The sequence below is a fragment of the Manis javanica genome, chromosome 15 (genome assembly GCF_040802235.1).
Source record: "Manis javanica isolate MJ-LG chromosome 15, MJ_LKY, whole genome shotgun sequence".
NCBI classification, from domain to species: Eukaryota; Metazoa; Chordata; class Mammalia; order Pholidota; family Manidae; genus Manis; species Manis javanica.
In genome coordinates this window covers 3096299-3112943 of record NC_133170.1, presented here as the reverse complement: position 1 = coordinate 3112943, position 16645 = coordinate 3096299, and the positions used below count along the sequence as shown (strand labels likewise).

The 16645-nt window shown below is 43.5% G+C and overlaps 1 protein-coding gene across 1 annotated transcript in view; it reads right to left on the bottom strand.

The window, feature by feature from the left end:
- The window catches only part of YAF2 (YY1 associated factor 2), a 56716-nt gene extending 40792 nt beyond the window's left edge, over window positions 1-15924 (bottom strand). Inside the window, exons 1-2 of the mRNA XM_073223201.1 lie at window positions 15784-15924; window positions 15390-15515 (exon numbers count right to left, since the gene is read on the bottom strand). Coding sequence (XP_073079302.1) covers window positions 15390-15515; window positions 15784-15809 — 152 coding nt within the window. The 5' untranslated portion in view covers window positions 15810-15924. The remainder of the gene's footprint in view (window positions 1-15389; window positions 15516-15783) is intronic.
- Between the last annotated feature and the right edge of the window lie 721 nt (window positions 15925-16645).

The following is a 16645-nucleotide window of genomic DNA, read 5'->3' as shown; positions in this document are numbered from 1 at the left end:
ACAGAAAGCTGTAAACTTTAAAGCAGTGGGGAGCCTCTGGGATGTTGCACAACGACCCCACCTTTCGTACACAGGCCTTTGGTAATCCCCTCCCCCTGCGTATGCACTGGATTTGGCGACTCACTTCTAAGGAACAGAATTTGGCATAAGTAACGGGATGTCACTCCCAAAATTAGAATATAGAGTCTGGCTTCCACTTTGGGCTCTCATTCATTCACCTTGCTCTGGCGTGAGCAAGCTGCCATGCTGGGAACACCCCAGAGGGAGGCCTAGTGGCCAAGAAACCAGGGCTCTAGCGAGTGGCCAGAGCTCTGAGGCCAGCCAGCGCCGACAACAGGTGCGGCTTCCACGCGGACCGCCCCTCTGGCAAGCCCAGGACACCCCGAGCCAGAACCACTTGCTGAGCTGCTTCTGAGTTTTTGACTCAAAAAAATAACAATAATAATAAAAGTAAGGTAATATATGTTTATTATTTTCAGCCACTTAGTTTTGGGGCAATTTGTTACACAGCAATAGAAAACTGATGCAGGAGCTTTTTACAGAGTAATTAGTATTAAGCTGAAAAGTGGCACCCTGAAGGCCAATGAGCTGTCTGCAAAGGAACTCAGGTTAATAGTACCTGTGAGTTGGTGGGTAGGGGCCTAATTCTGAGTTTGGTTCTTGGTGTTTAGGTCCAAAAATTTAACTTAAAGTTAAAGCAGGTAAGACTCAATGACCGTCAATGACTGAATTATATCAGCTAACCTCACCAAACTGATAAATCAGAAGCCGTCTTCCAGGGCACTTCCTTCCAACAGCAACGTACCTGAAGGGGCCAGGGCATCACGAAACCTGCCCAGTGTGTGCAGTGCTAAGCGGGCAGCAGCCCTGAAAACTGGCTGCTGTGTGTACAAGCTACTTTTCTAACCCAATGATGTTAAGATGTAGTTAACTTAGGTATAAAAAACCTACATTACTACAACTCCAGAATAAAGTCCCAGACGGCATCCCTCACTCTCCTGACGCTTCTTGTACTATGCTGAGCACCGACGGGCTGCCCGGTGTCATAATGCTGTGTGGTTGTTCTTTTATATAATTTTATATTCCAGTCATTCTTCCTAAGATACCTTAATCACATCAATTGATCTTCAACAATACTTTGATCTTAAACATATTTTATAAACCGGCTGTTAAAATGGGAGATACCCCCACAGACAGTCACTATATCATTGATTCTTAAAAGAGTTTCTAGTTCAAGGAACATTTTCCTGCTTCTAGTCCAAAACGTCACGAGCATGGAATGTAGTCCTTTACACACTAATTGTAATTAGTATCCAAGATAACACACAAAAATAGCAGGTTAAGATATTCTCATTGCCAACAATTATATCAATACAATAACAAAGTCTAACCGTTATTCTGTAACTGTGTTTTCTCTTTTCTGATTACAATGTTAAAATTAATCTGACCAGATTCTAAGCCCTGCATTGTAAGTCTTATTAACCACCTCTAAAACCTAAGTACATAGTTCGCTTGTAAAACTGATTTTATAAAACAGTGGCAAAATTTTCTAACTTACTAAATTTCAACATAATCTGAAGGCAACAGTGATAGTTTTCAAACTATTGTCCATGTTCTAAGTAAGTATGTTATTCTGTACTCATAAAATCTGAATCGTGAATCATATCAAATCCAATGTACTCCACAGATGACTATCACTTTACAGACCAAATACAGTTTTATGAAAAGTGCTGTAATTTGCTTGGTTAGCTGATCAATAAAAAGTGCTGATTCATTCCTTCTAAAAAGAGAACATAAGGTTTCTGAAAACCATACGTGCTCCCTCACAATTAACTGTGCAATCTTCCAAGAGCCTTATTTAAGAGTCTTATCTCCCCCAACATAGTTACTGTACTTTTGTTTACCACTTAAAAAATTATTGATAAGAAGATGGGCCTAATTTTTAAAGTTAATTCTATTAATTTCTCTGCTCCAATCAGGAGCTACCTGTGAAAGCACAGGTTTTTACTAGACAGAGCGCTCCTCCTTGAAAAAGTTACTAACATAATTTTACTCATCTCCCAACCTACCAATATTAACTTCCTTTTTTTAACCTCTAGATACAATTCAGACTGTTTTAACTACCATGAAATGCTCAGTGTAAGCATGATGCAGGATTATCTTGTTACAACTTTAAATATAAACGATAATGCCACACCTATTAATCAAAATTAACATTACATAGAATGCAAGGGAAAAATGAAGATTCATTTTCTTTCTCCTTCATTTCTTTATTCTTTTTTATAGGGCACGGCACCCCTTTTCTGGTGCCACAAACGGTAGCGGGGGATCCCAAGCCTCTGTGCCTGGCTCTTCCCTCAGGCTGTGCGGTCTGCTCTGCCCGGCCCGTCTCACGCCCTCCCAGGGCCGCAGCTTGAGTGTGTAGGCTGATGCCTAGCAGGCACCCGTTTACAGCGCTGTTCCCCTTCCCAAGCTGAAGACCCACACACCCCACCGCCCCAGGGATCTCCCCTCTCCGATTTCCCTCGGATACTGAATGTCAGCGAGTCTCACATGCTCTTACCTCCCTGCGCACTGTTCTCCCTCCTGTTTCTTACGTCAGTTAGAAGGTACCGCCATCACCCAGCCGCTGAACTCAGCCAGTCCGGAGATTCCTCCTTGATTCATTCCTCTCTGCAGGCCAACTCCCACATCCCACACCCCGCATCCATATCCAACCATCCATCAAGTCCTATAAATTTTCTCATAAATTATCTACAATCCAGTCTTTTCTCTCTTCCCTCTGGCATTACCCTTGTTGGGGCCACTACAGTTTCTTGCCAAGACTCCTACACTAGCTTCCAGAGAAATCTAAGTGATTTCTCTACCCCTACTTAAATTGCAACAAGCAAGCATGACACAGGACAAAATACAAAGCTACTGGCTGTGGTTTCAACTCTGCACTGTATGGATGGCACAGAAAACATTTTTTAAACTGCTGAAAAAGCTGAGCATAAGATAACTGGGGTTGACATTAAGTTCTTTTATCAAGTAAAATAGGCGTAATTAAACATATCCACCCAACTCATAGGTTCATGAAATGAGATTATATAAAGGTTTCTTAAAAAACAGGATGTGAACAACAGTTTAAAGCAGCAAAAGAACGATGTAAATGATAAAGAAATAAAGACCCTTTGCAACTCAGCTGCGCATCATCAGTGCCTACGCAAGACACAGCGACAAGCACTGGAAATTTTTATTAGTATTATTTATATTTATTGCCATTATTAATTAAGAACTATGCTAAGTTCCTTACATCTTTATCACATTTAATCATCACCCAAAAGCCCTACGGTTATGCGGCTGTGAGCGGGAAGGTGAGGATCTGAGCTGCAGTGATTCCAGGACCAGCAGCGCTGCTTCCAGGGAAGGGGAGAGAAACAAAAACCAAGGGTTTCCAAACACAGTCATCACATTTTGCATAGAACACTTTAAAAGCAAGTAGAAGGCATTCATTCTGGTCTAGGGATAAAGGAATGCTTCTTGAGAAAGATGACGCCTGAGCAATTCTAAAGAATAAGAAATTGGGGAGGACAGGAGAGTAAAGGTAGAAGAAACAGCATAACACACAGGACGGCACAGTAGCCTTAAAAAGACCGCGCCCACACCCTGACAGTGTGGCCGTGAAAACACACTTACTCTTTAACCACGGCAAACAGTAAAAAATTCTCTTAAATGTTCAATTCTTAAACCTGTACACCCTGCTTACCACTATTACTCTACCAAAGTGCTTTCTAGATGTTAAAATAAGGCCCAAATCTTTATGTGACAGCCGCATCAGGTGACCAGGAAAAACACCCCCACACACGGATGGTGGGGGCGGGAAGGGGAAAGGGCTAGAGGGGAGGTTGGTGAAATTACCCCAGAAGCAATTTGCACAAATGTCATTTTTTAGCAGTAAACACGTACTGTTACCCTCTGGTTTTGTCAGTTACCCCACTACAACCCACACATTTGACAATAGGGACTGTTACACGGTATATGGGTATTATTAACTTACCACCTGTGTATTTGTCTCAGCTAACATGTTTTGAGGACTTACTACATGCCAGGTACTGTGCCAAATACTTTACAAGATTTATCTCATTTAATCCTCGCAACAACCCCATGCTATCATCTCCGTTTTACAATTATAAAAACTCAGACTCAAAAAGTTGAGCTATTTGCACAAGGTCCTAGCTAGTAAGTGGTGAGCCCAATCTTTAAACCCAAATAGCTGAGCTCCAGAATAAACTCTTTACCACTACAGTGCATAACTGCAGAGAACTCTTAAATATCAAGGTTCTTTTATTTTTGTTTTTCATTACATACAGAATACACATAAAAATTAAAAACAAGTGTGTAGTTTATAAAATAAAGCTAGATATATTTTTGTGCACTAAAAGTATAAATATATATGAAATCCTATACAAGGGGAGGATGGCAAGATTATAATCAAAATGTAAATTACCACAGAATATTACAGAAAAATGCTGTGTAATCAAGAGACATTAAGTTCACGGAAAATTAGCAACAAGGGAATACTGACCAAATTTGATAACCACATCCGTACAGATAAAGAAACAGTCTTATTATATTTTGTCAAAAAGCATAATTTGGTGACATTATGAATGTAAGTATTTTTCATTCGTAAGTACTGCTGAATACTCATCTCATCAATGACTATGTAGCGCTAGGCCTTACCAGCCTTGGTTTTAAAAAAGAAAAAAGCAAAGTGCCTGAGAACATGCCTGAGAAGAAAGGGAAGATGCCGGAGGAGGGAGGAAGAAAAGGCTTTTCAGGAATGAAGCTTCAAATATCCCCACCCTACATAAAACTCCCTGGCAGCCCTTCCCTTTGAAACGCGAAGCTAAGAAGTCCAGTCACAACTAACCCAGCCGGGGCTGAACACACGCCTTTGGGGCTGGAAGGCTAAATGGTGACTGGCAAGCCCATCTCCCTGCTGCCCTCCCCTGCTGCCTTCGTGCCGGGGCACGAGAGGCTCCCCAAGCAGGCTCTGGGTGAGCTGGGGATGAAGGAATGAAAGGCTGTGCGCAGACATCAGAAGCAGGGTTAAGAGGGAACAGGTGTCAACAAACAGAGGAGGCATTTTTGGACGTAGGAGCTCATGAGGGACGTGCAGGTCAGGGAAGGGTGCCATAGGCAGAGACGCCTCACACCCACATGCCTCTCCACACACGTGTGCCCCAATACACATTGTACCTGCAACCCTGCCTGCAGCCAGGCCCAGGCACACGCGAAGAGGGGGGAAGCTGCCTGAGAAGAGCAGCTCAAGTGGAATGAACACCTCAGAGCCCTGCCCACCTCACTACCTTATCCTCAAAAGTGCTTCTCAGATTTCCCAGTGCCTATGAGCACCTAGGGATCCTGCTGAAATGCAGGTCGTGACTCACTAAGTCCTTGGCAGGACCTCAGGTTCCGTATTTCTAACGAGCTCCCTGGAGAAGCCAAGCCACTTGTCTTCAGACCATACTCAACAGCAAAGGCCTACAGGACAGTATGTCCTAACATGTCCTATATTATAGTAGAAAAAAAAATCGCTCTGGTCAAATAAGATCGAGCACCACTGGATTAACCTAAAACAAGTTTTAGTACTAGAGGACTTCTCAGACCCTTTAGTTTATTAAGCTCCAAGAACATACGCTATGCGGCATTTTCCAAATTTTTCTGACTTCTTGTTTCCAAAGAGCAACCCCTAGGACCAGTGTTTGTGAGGGGCACTGGAGCAGAAAGAGGGGATGAGGCAAGGGGACAGCAGTCACGTGACATCAGAGGGGGCCCCTGATTTAAAAGCCTCCTCCCTTCTCACATTCTTTCAAAGAGAGACACTCATCTTCCACTCGCAGATACTGACGTGCACGTGTAAGAGGCGGAATGGAAGCCCAGCATCTCAGGAACGGCTGGAGACACGGTGCGATGCCGGCCATTCCTACTTCGCTCCTCCCGCTTCAGTGTTCTCAATGAACATGCAATGCTTTATCTCAGAGCATTATTTTCTTAAGGAAAAAAATAACTATCCCCAGTCGTCAGGTTATTACTCTTGAAACAATTACTTTATTCAGATTTACATAAAATGGAAAAGATTTTCTAGGAGAGGAAGAACTCTGATGGAGTAAACAAAAGAAAGGAATCAGAATGCCTTCGAGGGCAGGCTCACCATGAACGCAGTGAGGCTTGGGGTCCTGGGAAGACGGAAGCTAAGCAGCAAAAACAGATGGAAGAAGATGAAGGAAGCCCGTCCCCGGCCTCCTCCGCACGCGCACGCGCAGCCGGGGCCCCACTCCTCCAGCAGACGCTCCTCTGCCGTCGGCACGGCCTCCCTGAGGCTGGAGGGGAGGGTCCCATGCACGTCCTGTGAAGTAAGACGCAACCCTGGGCGGAAGAGTCCTGATCGGACTATGACACACGGGAAGATAAAGTGGTTTAACTCACTTCTAAAAATTATCAGAGACCTGCACAAACTTTTCTCATACATACACATTCATATACGCACATACAATTGGTTATTAATCCTACTACTGTGATTCTTAGTATTTATATTATAAATGAAAGAAGGAAGTCTGCCGGGACTTTTCTCCTAAGAAATTCCATGACATCAAAGCAGCCAAGATATACAGCACGATTAATGTTACTACACAAGACACAAAAATGAAGTTTGTGAACATCTGTACCTCAGAAATCAGTGAACACAGGGAGAATTGACAGTCATTTCACTCTTCATCCACTACCCTGCAGGCTGACATTGTAACCTCAGTTCTGTTAGTTGTAAGAAGGACACTTAATGTTAGAAGTTACCACGGTGTACAGCACCAGACCCAGGTATATAAAACCTCCCGGATGAGACCCTTAGGAAGCTTTTTGCAGCCCACATAATGGAGAAGGGGTGGGATTTATTTGGGGTGGTGTGAGTAAAATACTCAGTTTCTTAAGTCTTTGCCAGGCACATGCATAAATAATATACTCACGGTAAAGGATTCCAAGTACCAGTGGTACAGAAACCCAGGGCACAAAGAAAAAAGACACTTGCAGCAAACCCAGCTGTTTCAAACGTGGCTTTTATATACACCGCATTGCTTGCAAACTACAAGTAACAAAATGGTGACGCCAACAATGACAGCAGCAATGATGTTACCAGGGCAACGACAAAGTGACAAAAAGGACCAGAGGCCCAGGTGTCTGCATAGACGCTGACTGGCTCCTGGCCTGCAACAAGTCACAGTCTTTCCAGGCCCGTCAAGGGGACACTAAGCCAGTCCCTGAGTTCCCACAAACAGAAAGATCTCACCCAGTAGAGTGAAGCCCGCGGAACGAGAATCCTCCAAACTGAGCTGAAATCCCAAACAAGAAGGGTTTCCAAACAAGAGTGGCCTCAACCCATTTCAAAAGTTTTAACACCAACTTCTCCACCCCAAACCCCTCAAGACCTTCTCTCTGAAGACTATCTTATTCTTCCACCAATAAGGTTTCAAGTAATAGAAAGCAGCGTGTCTCAGGAAATGACTCAACACTATGGAAGCTCTTGAAAGGTTCCTTTCCAGCTCTAAAATTCTGTCATTCTGTAATTTCCCATAACAAACAATGTAAGAATGCAGTGCCTATTGAATCTTTTAAAACAGATGATTATCAGTCACAGATCACATAACAAAAGATAGGATTTTAGCAATCATGAAGGCCAATAAACAAAACAGTGCCATCACAATGATATATTTTATACACTTGTAATACCATTAAAACTATGAAAGATAACCATTCAAGGAAAATGTTTCTTAAAAAAATAAAGTTTAATTAGATCCTTGACTGAAAACTTGATACACCCTGCAGAATGCTAGTCTTTCTACCAAAGTATGCTGGTCCTTTATCTAACCATGAAGACAAGAGGAATAAGCAAAGAAACCTTTCACCCAAACACTTTAGAAGAGACAGAAGGTGAAAAGACCAACTAGTTAGTAGTCAAAGAACCTGTGTTTCCATCTAGGCTCTCACACTGAGTCTATGATTAGATGACCATCTTCCTCTCCTGCATGTAGGGTGGTTTCCGGAAGGACACACAGGAAAGCACTACATGACGAATACAGAATTTACGGACAGGTATTTACTGAACTCCTACCCCAGAGACCACAAACAGTAACTGAAAATTAACTTGGCAGTGATCAATTATATTCTTTCCAATACACACCTTAACAGTAAAGGCTACAATTCAGCGTCAGCTACTGTATTAATACGAGCTTTACAGAAATTAACACATTTAATCTTCTCAACAGTGCTTTTTAAAGAAAAGAAAAAGAAACCTGGCTAGCACACTGCAAATCTCTGCCACCACAACCAGGAAGAGAGATGGGGACACAGGCATTAAATGTAGTGACATGTTATTATAAAATTATTCTGTTCTCAAAAAAGATGGTTTGGGGAATGATTAAGTAACAAATATATTAATTAAACAACATATCCATACTAGGTAAATTTTTCAGACTACTACTACTATAGTTCCATTTTAAATAATTCAATTTAATTCATTCAATTAACTAATTTTAAACTCAGTACAATTCAAACAAATGCAAAATTTGAATTCTAAACCATTTTTCAAATACCACAAATTTAAGTTTAGTATATTTTAGTGTTTGATAGGCCCTCAATGTCAACTATTTAACTTTAAAAATCATTCAACAGAGAACTTATAATTTAGTAAAGGAATAAATTCCATAATATGCTGTACTCTTCCATGACATTAGTGACTCGCTTTGGTCAAGAAATAATTCTCATTATTAGCTATATACTACATAAACTTCAATAATCTAAAACAGTTGAAATAAGTGTCTGTGAGATAATAAAAATAACAAACATACAACTTTCCAAAATTATACTTTAAAAATGCTAAGGTATTCCAATACAGTATCATCCTTGAAATAATGCTGAAACATGTAACATTAATCTCAACTTAAAAAATGATAAAGCTAGAAATATCCCAAAATTAAAGTTGCATCTTCTATTTGTACACATACATGTTAAGTATATGACAAGAAAAATAGAAGTATGGTAATAGAAAAAATACATTTATCTTCAAAATAATCACATACTGTATTACACCATTATTGTGTTATAAAAATACCATTCCCATGTTGAAAGATAAAGAAACTGGGTCTCAATTACTAGTCTAACCATAAAAACTGTGCCTTTTATCAAATAACACATCAAAATATAAAGCAAAATCAAGAAAAAAAAATACTAAAAGGACACATAAATACAAATTTGGACAAAACAAATCTTAGTATCTCTACTAATATGATATCAAAAGTGACTGGAAAAATAACGCCAAGTGTCAAAGAAAATAGTCAAACTTAAAGGAACATGCACTGAAAAAGTTTAAATGCCTACAGTGTTGTATGCACTTTCCCAGCTTCTGAGGATCCCAAAGCGTGTAAAACAGTCCCTGCCTGCTGGGGCAGATAAACACCTAGACCACTGTACCAAGCACGGCAACTCCCCAGGAGTAAGTGCACGCAGTACACAGCCACCTGGATGACTAGGACAGCTTGGGGGTCAGGGGGTGGTAATCCCAGAGGGTGTGTTTTAAGAAGCACCAGCTGGTAAAACACACTTCAGTGCTGACGCAGCACAGGACTGGCTGGGATACACAGCAGGACATGAAGCTGGAAGGTGGTTTAGGGACAGATTATGGTAGCCCTGAACTCTGTGCTCAGGAGCTCAACCTTTATTCAGAAGTCACTGGAGAGGGCTCTTCTTTTTTTAATACATGGACTAACATAATCCAGGTTTCAAAAACATGCTGAAGATAATGCTAGCAGCATTCTGGAGAAGGGACCAATTTGTTCAGTAACTACCAAGAGAACAGAAATAGGCTCCCACCAACAGCGACAAACCAGAGAGAAGACCAGATTTGAGAGACAATCGAGAGGAGGACTGGACATGAGGAATGACCATGAGTTAGAATCAAAGTTGAGACAATGGCAGCGCCTAGCTTAGGCTCCGGAAAACTTATGCCACATGCGAAGTATGGCATATAGAGAAACAGCCAGGTTTGGGGCAGGCAGAGATTGATTTCAGGGACATACGGGGAGAACGAGGAGGAAGCGGTGCCGGAGACGGCAGGAAGGAGGGCTGGGAAAAAGCTGCCAACATCAGATGCTGTAGAGGTGGCATGGCAAGAATGAGAGGTGGCCGCTGCCGTCTGCAACTGGGTCCCCAGGCTTACAGAGAGACCCGACCCGACAAAGGATGAAGGACCAGGAAAGCACGCCTGTTGAAGGAAGCCAATCTGTGACACAGAGAAACCCAAGCTACCAAAACTCCATGCCGGCAGTTCATAGACTTTTTAGTCTCAGGATCTCTTTACATCTCAAGCATTAAAAGAACTCTTGTTTACTTAAGTCACAGCTATCACTAAATACCTAAGTTAGAAGTAAAAACAAATTTTTACATTAGTTCATTTTTAAAAAGAAAGCACATTTTAATATAAATAACCTTTTTATTTTTTGAAAACCTCTCTTTTCCAAAACAAAGATAATTTTGTATGAAATGGGGCACTTACATATTTTTACAAACCTCTAATACCTGGCTTAATAGAAAACAAGGGATCGTCATAGCTACTTCCACGCTCAGTTTGTTGCAATATATTGTTTTGGTTCAAGAATATGAAGAAAATCAGGACTCCCACAAACATACAGCTTAGAAAGGGCGTAGTATTTTAACAGCTATTTCAGATAACTTACCCTCTCTGATACTACACGCAGAACACAAGCAGATGTTTCTCAAAGGTTAGTTGCATGTGAAATCTGAAACCACATCAATGAAGTTTTCATAGTGTTCCCTTAAAACTCATTAGTTCATTTTGTACATTGGATGGTTATATTGGTTATTGGAAAATACTGATTCACTGAGTTATGCAAATTTCCAAATACTGACAGATTTCATGATAAAATATCAGAAATTACATTCATTGATACCGCTACTCAATCTCATCTTTAAAGTACTGGGAAGCTCTTAAGCTCACTACAGTGGTTACACATTTTCAACAATTCTGCATTTTACCTGAGAGCTCAATTTTTTTATCACTGGCAACAAATACTATCAATTGTGTTTCTTGAAGGGACAGAGTCACCGTGTTCATTCTGGAGAACATTTCTGCTAAACGTCCAATTCTGAAACCATAAATAACATGAAACTCCCTAACATTGGTAACCTTTCCTGCTTCATCAGGATATTCTTAAGCAGAAGCAGCATTAGTTCCGTCTCGTGTGCATGGGGTGGAGATGAAGGTGAAGGCGAAGGTGAGCGGGGCTGCCGCAGCCTCAGCACCACCACCTCTGCACCTCCACTCCAAGTGTCAGCACAGGAAACAGGCAAACACCGTCGGCGTGAGCGGGCAAACAGTCCTGGCCTCACGGATTCCCTACAGGTGTCTGAAGCGATGCCCAGGGTTCCTCAGGTCTCACTTGGAAAACCACTATTCTAGATTATCCAAACACTGATGACTTAAGAACTTCTCTGTAAACAGTGAACCTGTGTGACCTCTGTAACCCAAGACATCGGGGAAAACCAACATCCCGGAATAAGGAGGGTGGTGGTCTCTGAACCACCGTGTGGGGACTGGGGCAGCTTCGCAGATGGGGAGAGAGGGTGGGTGCCCAGCGCTTCTGAGAACCAGACCGACTGGAATGGCCGCCGGTGCGCTCTCCCATTCCCGAGCCAAGGACCCAGGAGCACCTGTGCCCAGCCTCACACAGAGGACAAAAAGAAAGAAGGAGAGGGCAGCAAGAGCGCTGGAAAGACTTCTATCAGATAACTGGTTTCTTCAAAATGTGAATTTTATATGGTTTATTTCCATTTCACAGAATTAATTCAATCTGTTTACCAACAGTCAGATCTTAACCATAATACTAGGTTCAGTTATAAACACTATTTTTAATTTAAAAACTTCACCTCTTCAGCTCACACATAAAGGAAATATTTACCAATACCACCTCATATAGGAAATTTGGTAGTTCAAAGTACTTCTGATGGGACAACAAAGTCATAAAATGTTACAGCAGAAACAAAAGAAACGCTGCTTTTCCTCGCCGCTGCATGTCCTCTACCCAGCTCGGCCCTTGCAGAAAACACGATTTTTGACAAACACTGGTGAACACTGCAGTGGCTAGAGTAAGAACACGGGGCTCCTGACCTCTGCTCAAACACCTAGTGCTCTTGCTACTATATGAAATCTTTCTCATCATTCTCTAAAATAGCATCTCGGAGGAACCTAAAGGAACTATTACAATTTACACCGAGAAAACAGAACATCACCTGGTAGACTTGGAAGCTACACCTGGAAGCCGACTATGTAAATTCTGTATGTTCTCATTTAGATCACAGTTCAGAGCAAACAGGCCCATCCTCTTCATTTTTAAATATTTGTTATCCGAATTAAGCAGTCGTTTCCATTAATACATGAAGAGGTGGCAGTGGGGTACCAGGCTCACCCAGGCTCTCTACATGGACCGCACTGCCTCACACACACTGTAGGAAAGATGTCATTTTCTCTGATGATTCAGCATGGGTCTTAATTTCTTACAGTTTCTTAGGTTTATATATGAGACATGGATTGCCTTACAAGAAATTGAGATAAAAAGAGAGGAACTGTGTAGTTCCTTTGATAATCACCTTTCACTACCGCTTTTCCCTCTTAAATTTTTCCTGACATTTATCAGTTTCTCTCACAAAAGCAGAGTAGAGAACTTTAGGTACTTGAACTATCTATTTAGAATTTGGATAAAAAGAAGAGATTAATCAAATTTAAACTAATTAAAGCCTGGAAGTACCAAATTGAAATTCAATCACAGAAATGGCATAAATTTACAGAATATAATTTATCAATTTGGAACTAAAGCTACTTCAAATCACATTTCATTGTGCAATTCTGCTATGGATATAACCTCATTTCATTCCATACAGTTATTCTGCAGAAAAACATGATCTACCAAGAATACAGCCAAAGGAAATGGTCTTCTGTCGCAATCTAAAGCATTCGTACTACATACATATCCTTTAAAGAAAAAAAACTACCAGTGAAGACTTTGAAGGGAGACCATGGAATGCATCCTCTCTGGAGGTTTAAGAAAGAGAGGATTTTTCAAATGACTGGGATGGCTTAACTTGGCCTCACATTTGGCAACTGTGACAGAATCACTTCAAAGGTCTGTGACCCAAGAGATTCGAGTCCCGTCTGTCAGGGATGAGAACAAGTCATTAGCGGACTGCCTTCTACTGCTCTGCAGCCATCCAGTCCCTGCTTCGGCAACTGTCAACCTCATCCTGGAAATTACCCCGACTTGCAATTACCACTATGTCTTCCAACTACTGAAACTTTTGATTCTCAATAGTGTTACGCAGCCCTTAAGTCCTGTTTTTTTTTTTAACATTATCAGGAGAGGAAATATTTTGTGGTGCAATCAATATCTGCCCTATAAACAATCCCTGTGCCATTGTTCTGTCTGAACATGGATTCCACTCTGAATTTCAGAAACAGTGACAGGAAAATAACAGATAACAGAGAAATTAGAGCTGTTAGGTTTAACTTAAGGCCAAAATCAAAAAAGAAAATTCAGAGAAAGGAAGGAAGAAGCTGACAGGGTCACAGTACAGAACACTTACTTTCAGGAACAGAGTGTCCCCTAGACTTCTGGTGAGTCGCCCAGAGCCTCTTCAGTTTCAATCCAAATGACAATGCTTCTCTGAGGGCTCCTCAAGTAATGTTCCCACCACTAAAAATTGGATCTACAAGAGCTTAGATGTACTGGCAAAAAATGGGGGCCCCAAGCCTCTGTTAAACAAGGCCCACTTCTCTGTCCTGGGCCGACTCCCCTGGGCACTACATGCCTTCTTCCAGGGGCCGGGTTGCATTCGGCCTGTTTCTTCTCTTCTGAGCTGCCACCATCTACTCTAGTTCTCAGGGTTCCTCTAACCCCAAGACTGGCTGTGGAGTAGAACACCAGCTTCCCCCCATCCTTGCTGCCCCTGCAAATAAACATATAACTTTTCTAGTTTCAGTATTTTTTCTAATGGCTACGAGAAAATAGAAAGGGAACAACAAAAAGCAACAATGTTGTACCAGAGATCAAGATCACAATAATTGTATTTACTTTAAATTTCCTGCCTCCAAAAACCAAATTTTCTGAAAATTGCTTGAGCTTCTAAACACATAAAGTACTGATATAGACATACAAATATAATTTAAATCCAACCTTATATAGATATAAAGATATAAAGATACTGCTTTTCAAAATACTTAAACCACGGGTCCAAAAATAGTTATCATATAGTGACAGTTACCACATTCACCTTTACAAATAGGTGCTTTTCTCTTTTTAGAATGTTCTGTTAGATTACCTTGAATTTAGTAGATATTTGAAAGTGCCTTTTAAAGGATATCATGAAAAAATGTTCAATGTATTTTAATGAATGAAAATGGAAACTAATAAAACAAAAAGCATATTATTATGATTTACAAGAAGACAGGTATGTCAAAATACCTAGCTTCATTAATCTAATCTTTACTGCCAAATATTTCTACCTCTACATCTTAAAAATTCAATAAAATGCTGTAAACGGTGTTTAAGAGCCAAGGTATCTCATTTTTAAAAATCTAACTTCTACTGAATACAATCTAATGTTGATAATGTGTAGGCCTTTTTTAAAACAGTGTATCGTAACCCATCAGTAGACATACTCTTGTGATAATTAAGCCTTTAATATACTTCAGAGTATCAAAATGCATGTTATCTATCTATCAAGCTATAAATCACAGGATTATGATGAAAATTAATTCAAAAGCTACCTTCTTCTAAAGGCAAAGGAACTCTAACCCAGGGCTGACAGATTAAGAATGTGCCTGCCTGAATTTCCTAGATGATTTTCCTTAAATCCTTAAGTCACTTAATTGGTTTTTTAAAAGACCGACTTACTGCACTGTAAGCTTACAATAAAATAGCTAAGACAGAGAAATGGCAGAAATCATTTTATCTCGTTTGCACAGTCTAAAGATTGCCATTTAATCAAACTAAAAATTCTCAGATACTTTCAGTAAAAATGCGTCCGTGTGACTTGGCTCGCCTCCAGCCATTTATTCGTGAAACATGAGAGATGTGTAATAAAAACACTAAACAAAACCTCCATCTGACCTCCCGACGTCTGTATTAAAAAAGAAAGTTCCCGTGTATTGCACATTCCCTAATCAGATACTGTGTATCTGAGGACGGAGATTAAATTCCACCCTCCGCTCCTGCGCGGACCACCCGGCTCCCGGCTCCCCGCGCCGCGCCCCGCCGGGCCCCGCGACCCCGCCGCCCGGGCCTCACCGGGTGGAGGTGCCCTTGCGCACGTCGCACATCATGCACTTGAAGGCCTCGGCGCCGTTCCGGAAGGTGCACACGCTGCAGTCCCAGTAGCCCTCGTCCGACGACGGCTTCGGCTGCCGCTTCGGCCTGCGGGCACAAGGCGGGCCGCCGCGGTCAGAGGCAGGCCGCGCCGGCCCGGGCCCCGCGCCGCCCGCCCCGCCCCGGCCCGGCCCCGCTCCGCGGCCCCCGCCCGCCGGCCCCGGCGCTGCGCTCGGGCGCGGGCTCGGCCGCCATCGCGGCTCCATTGTGGGCGGCCGCGCCGGCCCCTCGCGCCGCAGCGGCGCCGCCCCGTCCTCGCCCGCGGCCCCGGCGGAGCGCGGCATCCGGCCCCGGGCCCGGCCGGCGGCGCCGTTACCTGGTGGGGCTCTTCTTGTCGCCCATGGCTCGGCGACGGGCGCGCGCCGGGAGCCGCGCCGCGGCCGCCTGTTGTCAGCTCGGGGCCGCGGCCGGGCGGAAGCGGCGGGGGAGGGGGCGCGCCGCCCAGCGCCGCGCCGCCGCCGGATCCCACGCAGCCGCCGGCTGTCGGGGGAACTCCCGCCGCGCGCACGTGACCCGCGCCCGCCAACCGGAGGCGGCGCCCGCGACTTCAAACGCGGCCGCGCGGCCCGGCGCGGCGGCGGGTTCGAGCCCCGCTTCCCCGCGGCCGGCCGGAGGTGCGACGGCCTCCAGGGCCTCGCGACTCGGAACGCGCCCCGCTGAGCGCGCCCGCCGGGGGCCTGCGGCCGGCGCCCCAACGCGCGCAAACGGGTGCCCGGCGGGGACCGTCGCTCTGCGCTCAGAGGCGGCGCCGCGGCGCTCGGGGGACCCCGGGCGGCTTCCTCTGCTCCCAGCGGGAGGGCGGCGAAGCCGGGGACCTAACATTCCTGCTCGTTCCGAAGGCGCTCTGGAGCCTCCCAGGCCTCTGCACTAGATGCTTAAAAAGAAAATAGTACCCATAAGCCTTTTTTAGAAAAAATAAGGAGTTTCCATGTGCCCTGAACGCAGTCTGCGGACTAAGGCAACTTCCTCCCAAATCTCATTAACCTCTGCATACGGGACGCCCTCCTCTGTACTGGGTTCCAGTAACAGCCATCTAACTGGTCTCTGAAACGGTTAAGTAATCCACAACCAGATTAATAATAAAATGCTGTAATATGCCACCGCTCTCTGATCAAGGATTTTGCTAAGGCCTTCGGACCCCTTAGCTCGGCCTTCAGGGACTCCACACTCGTCCTGGC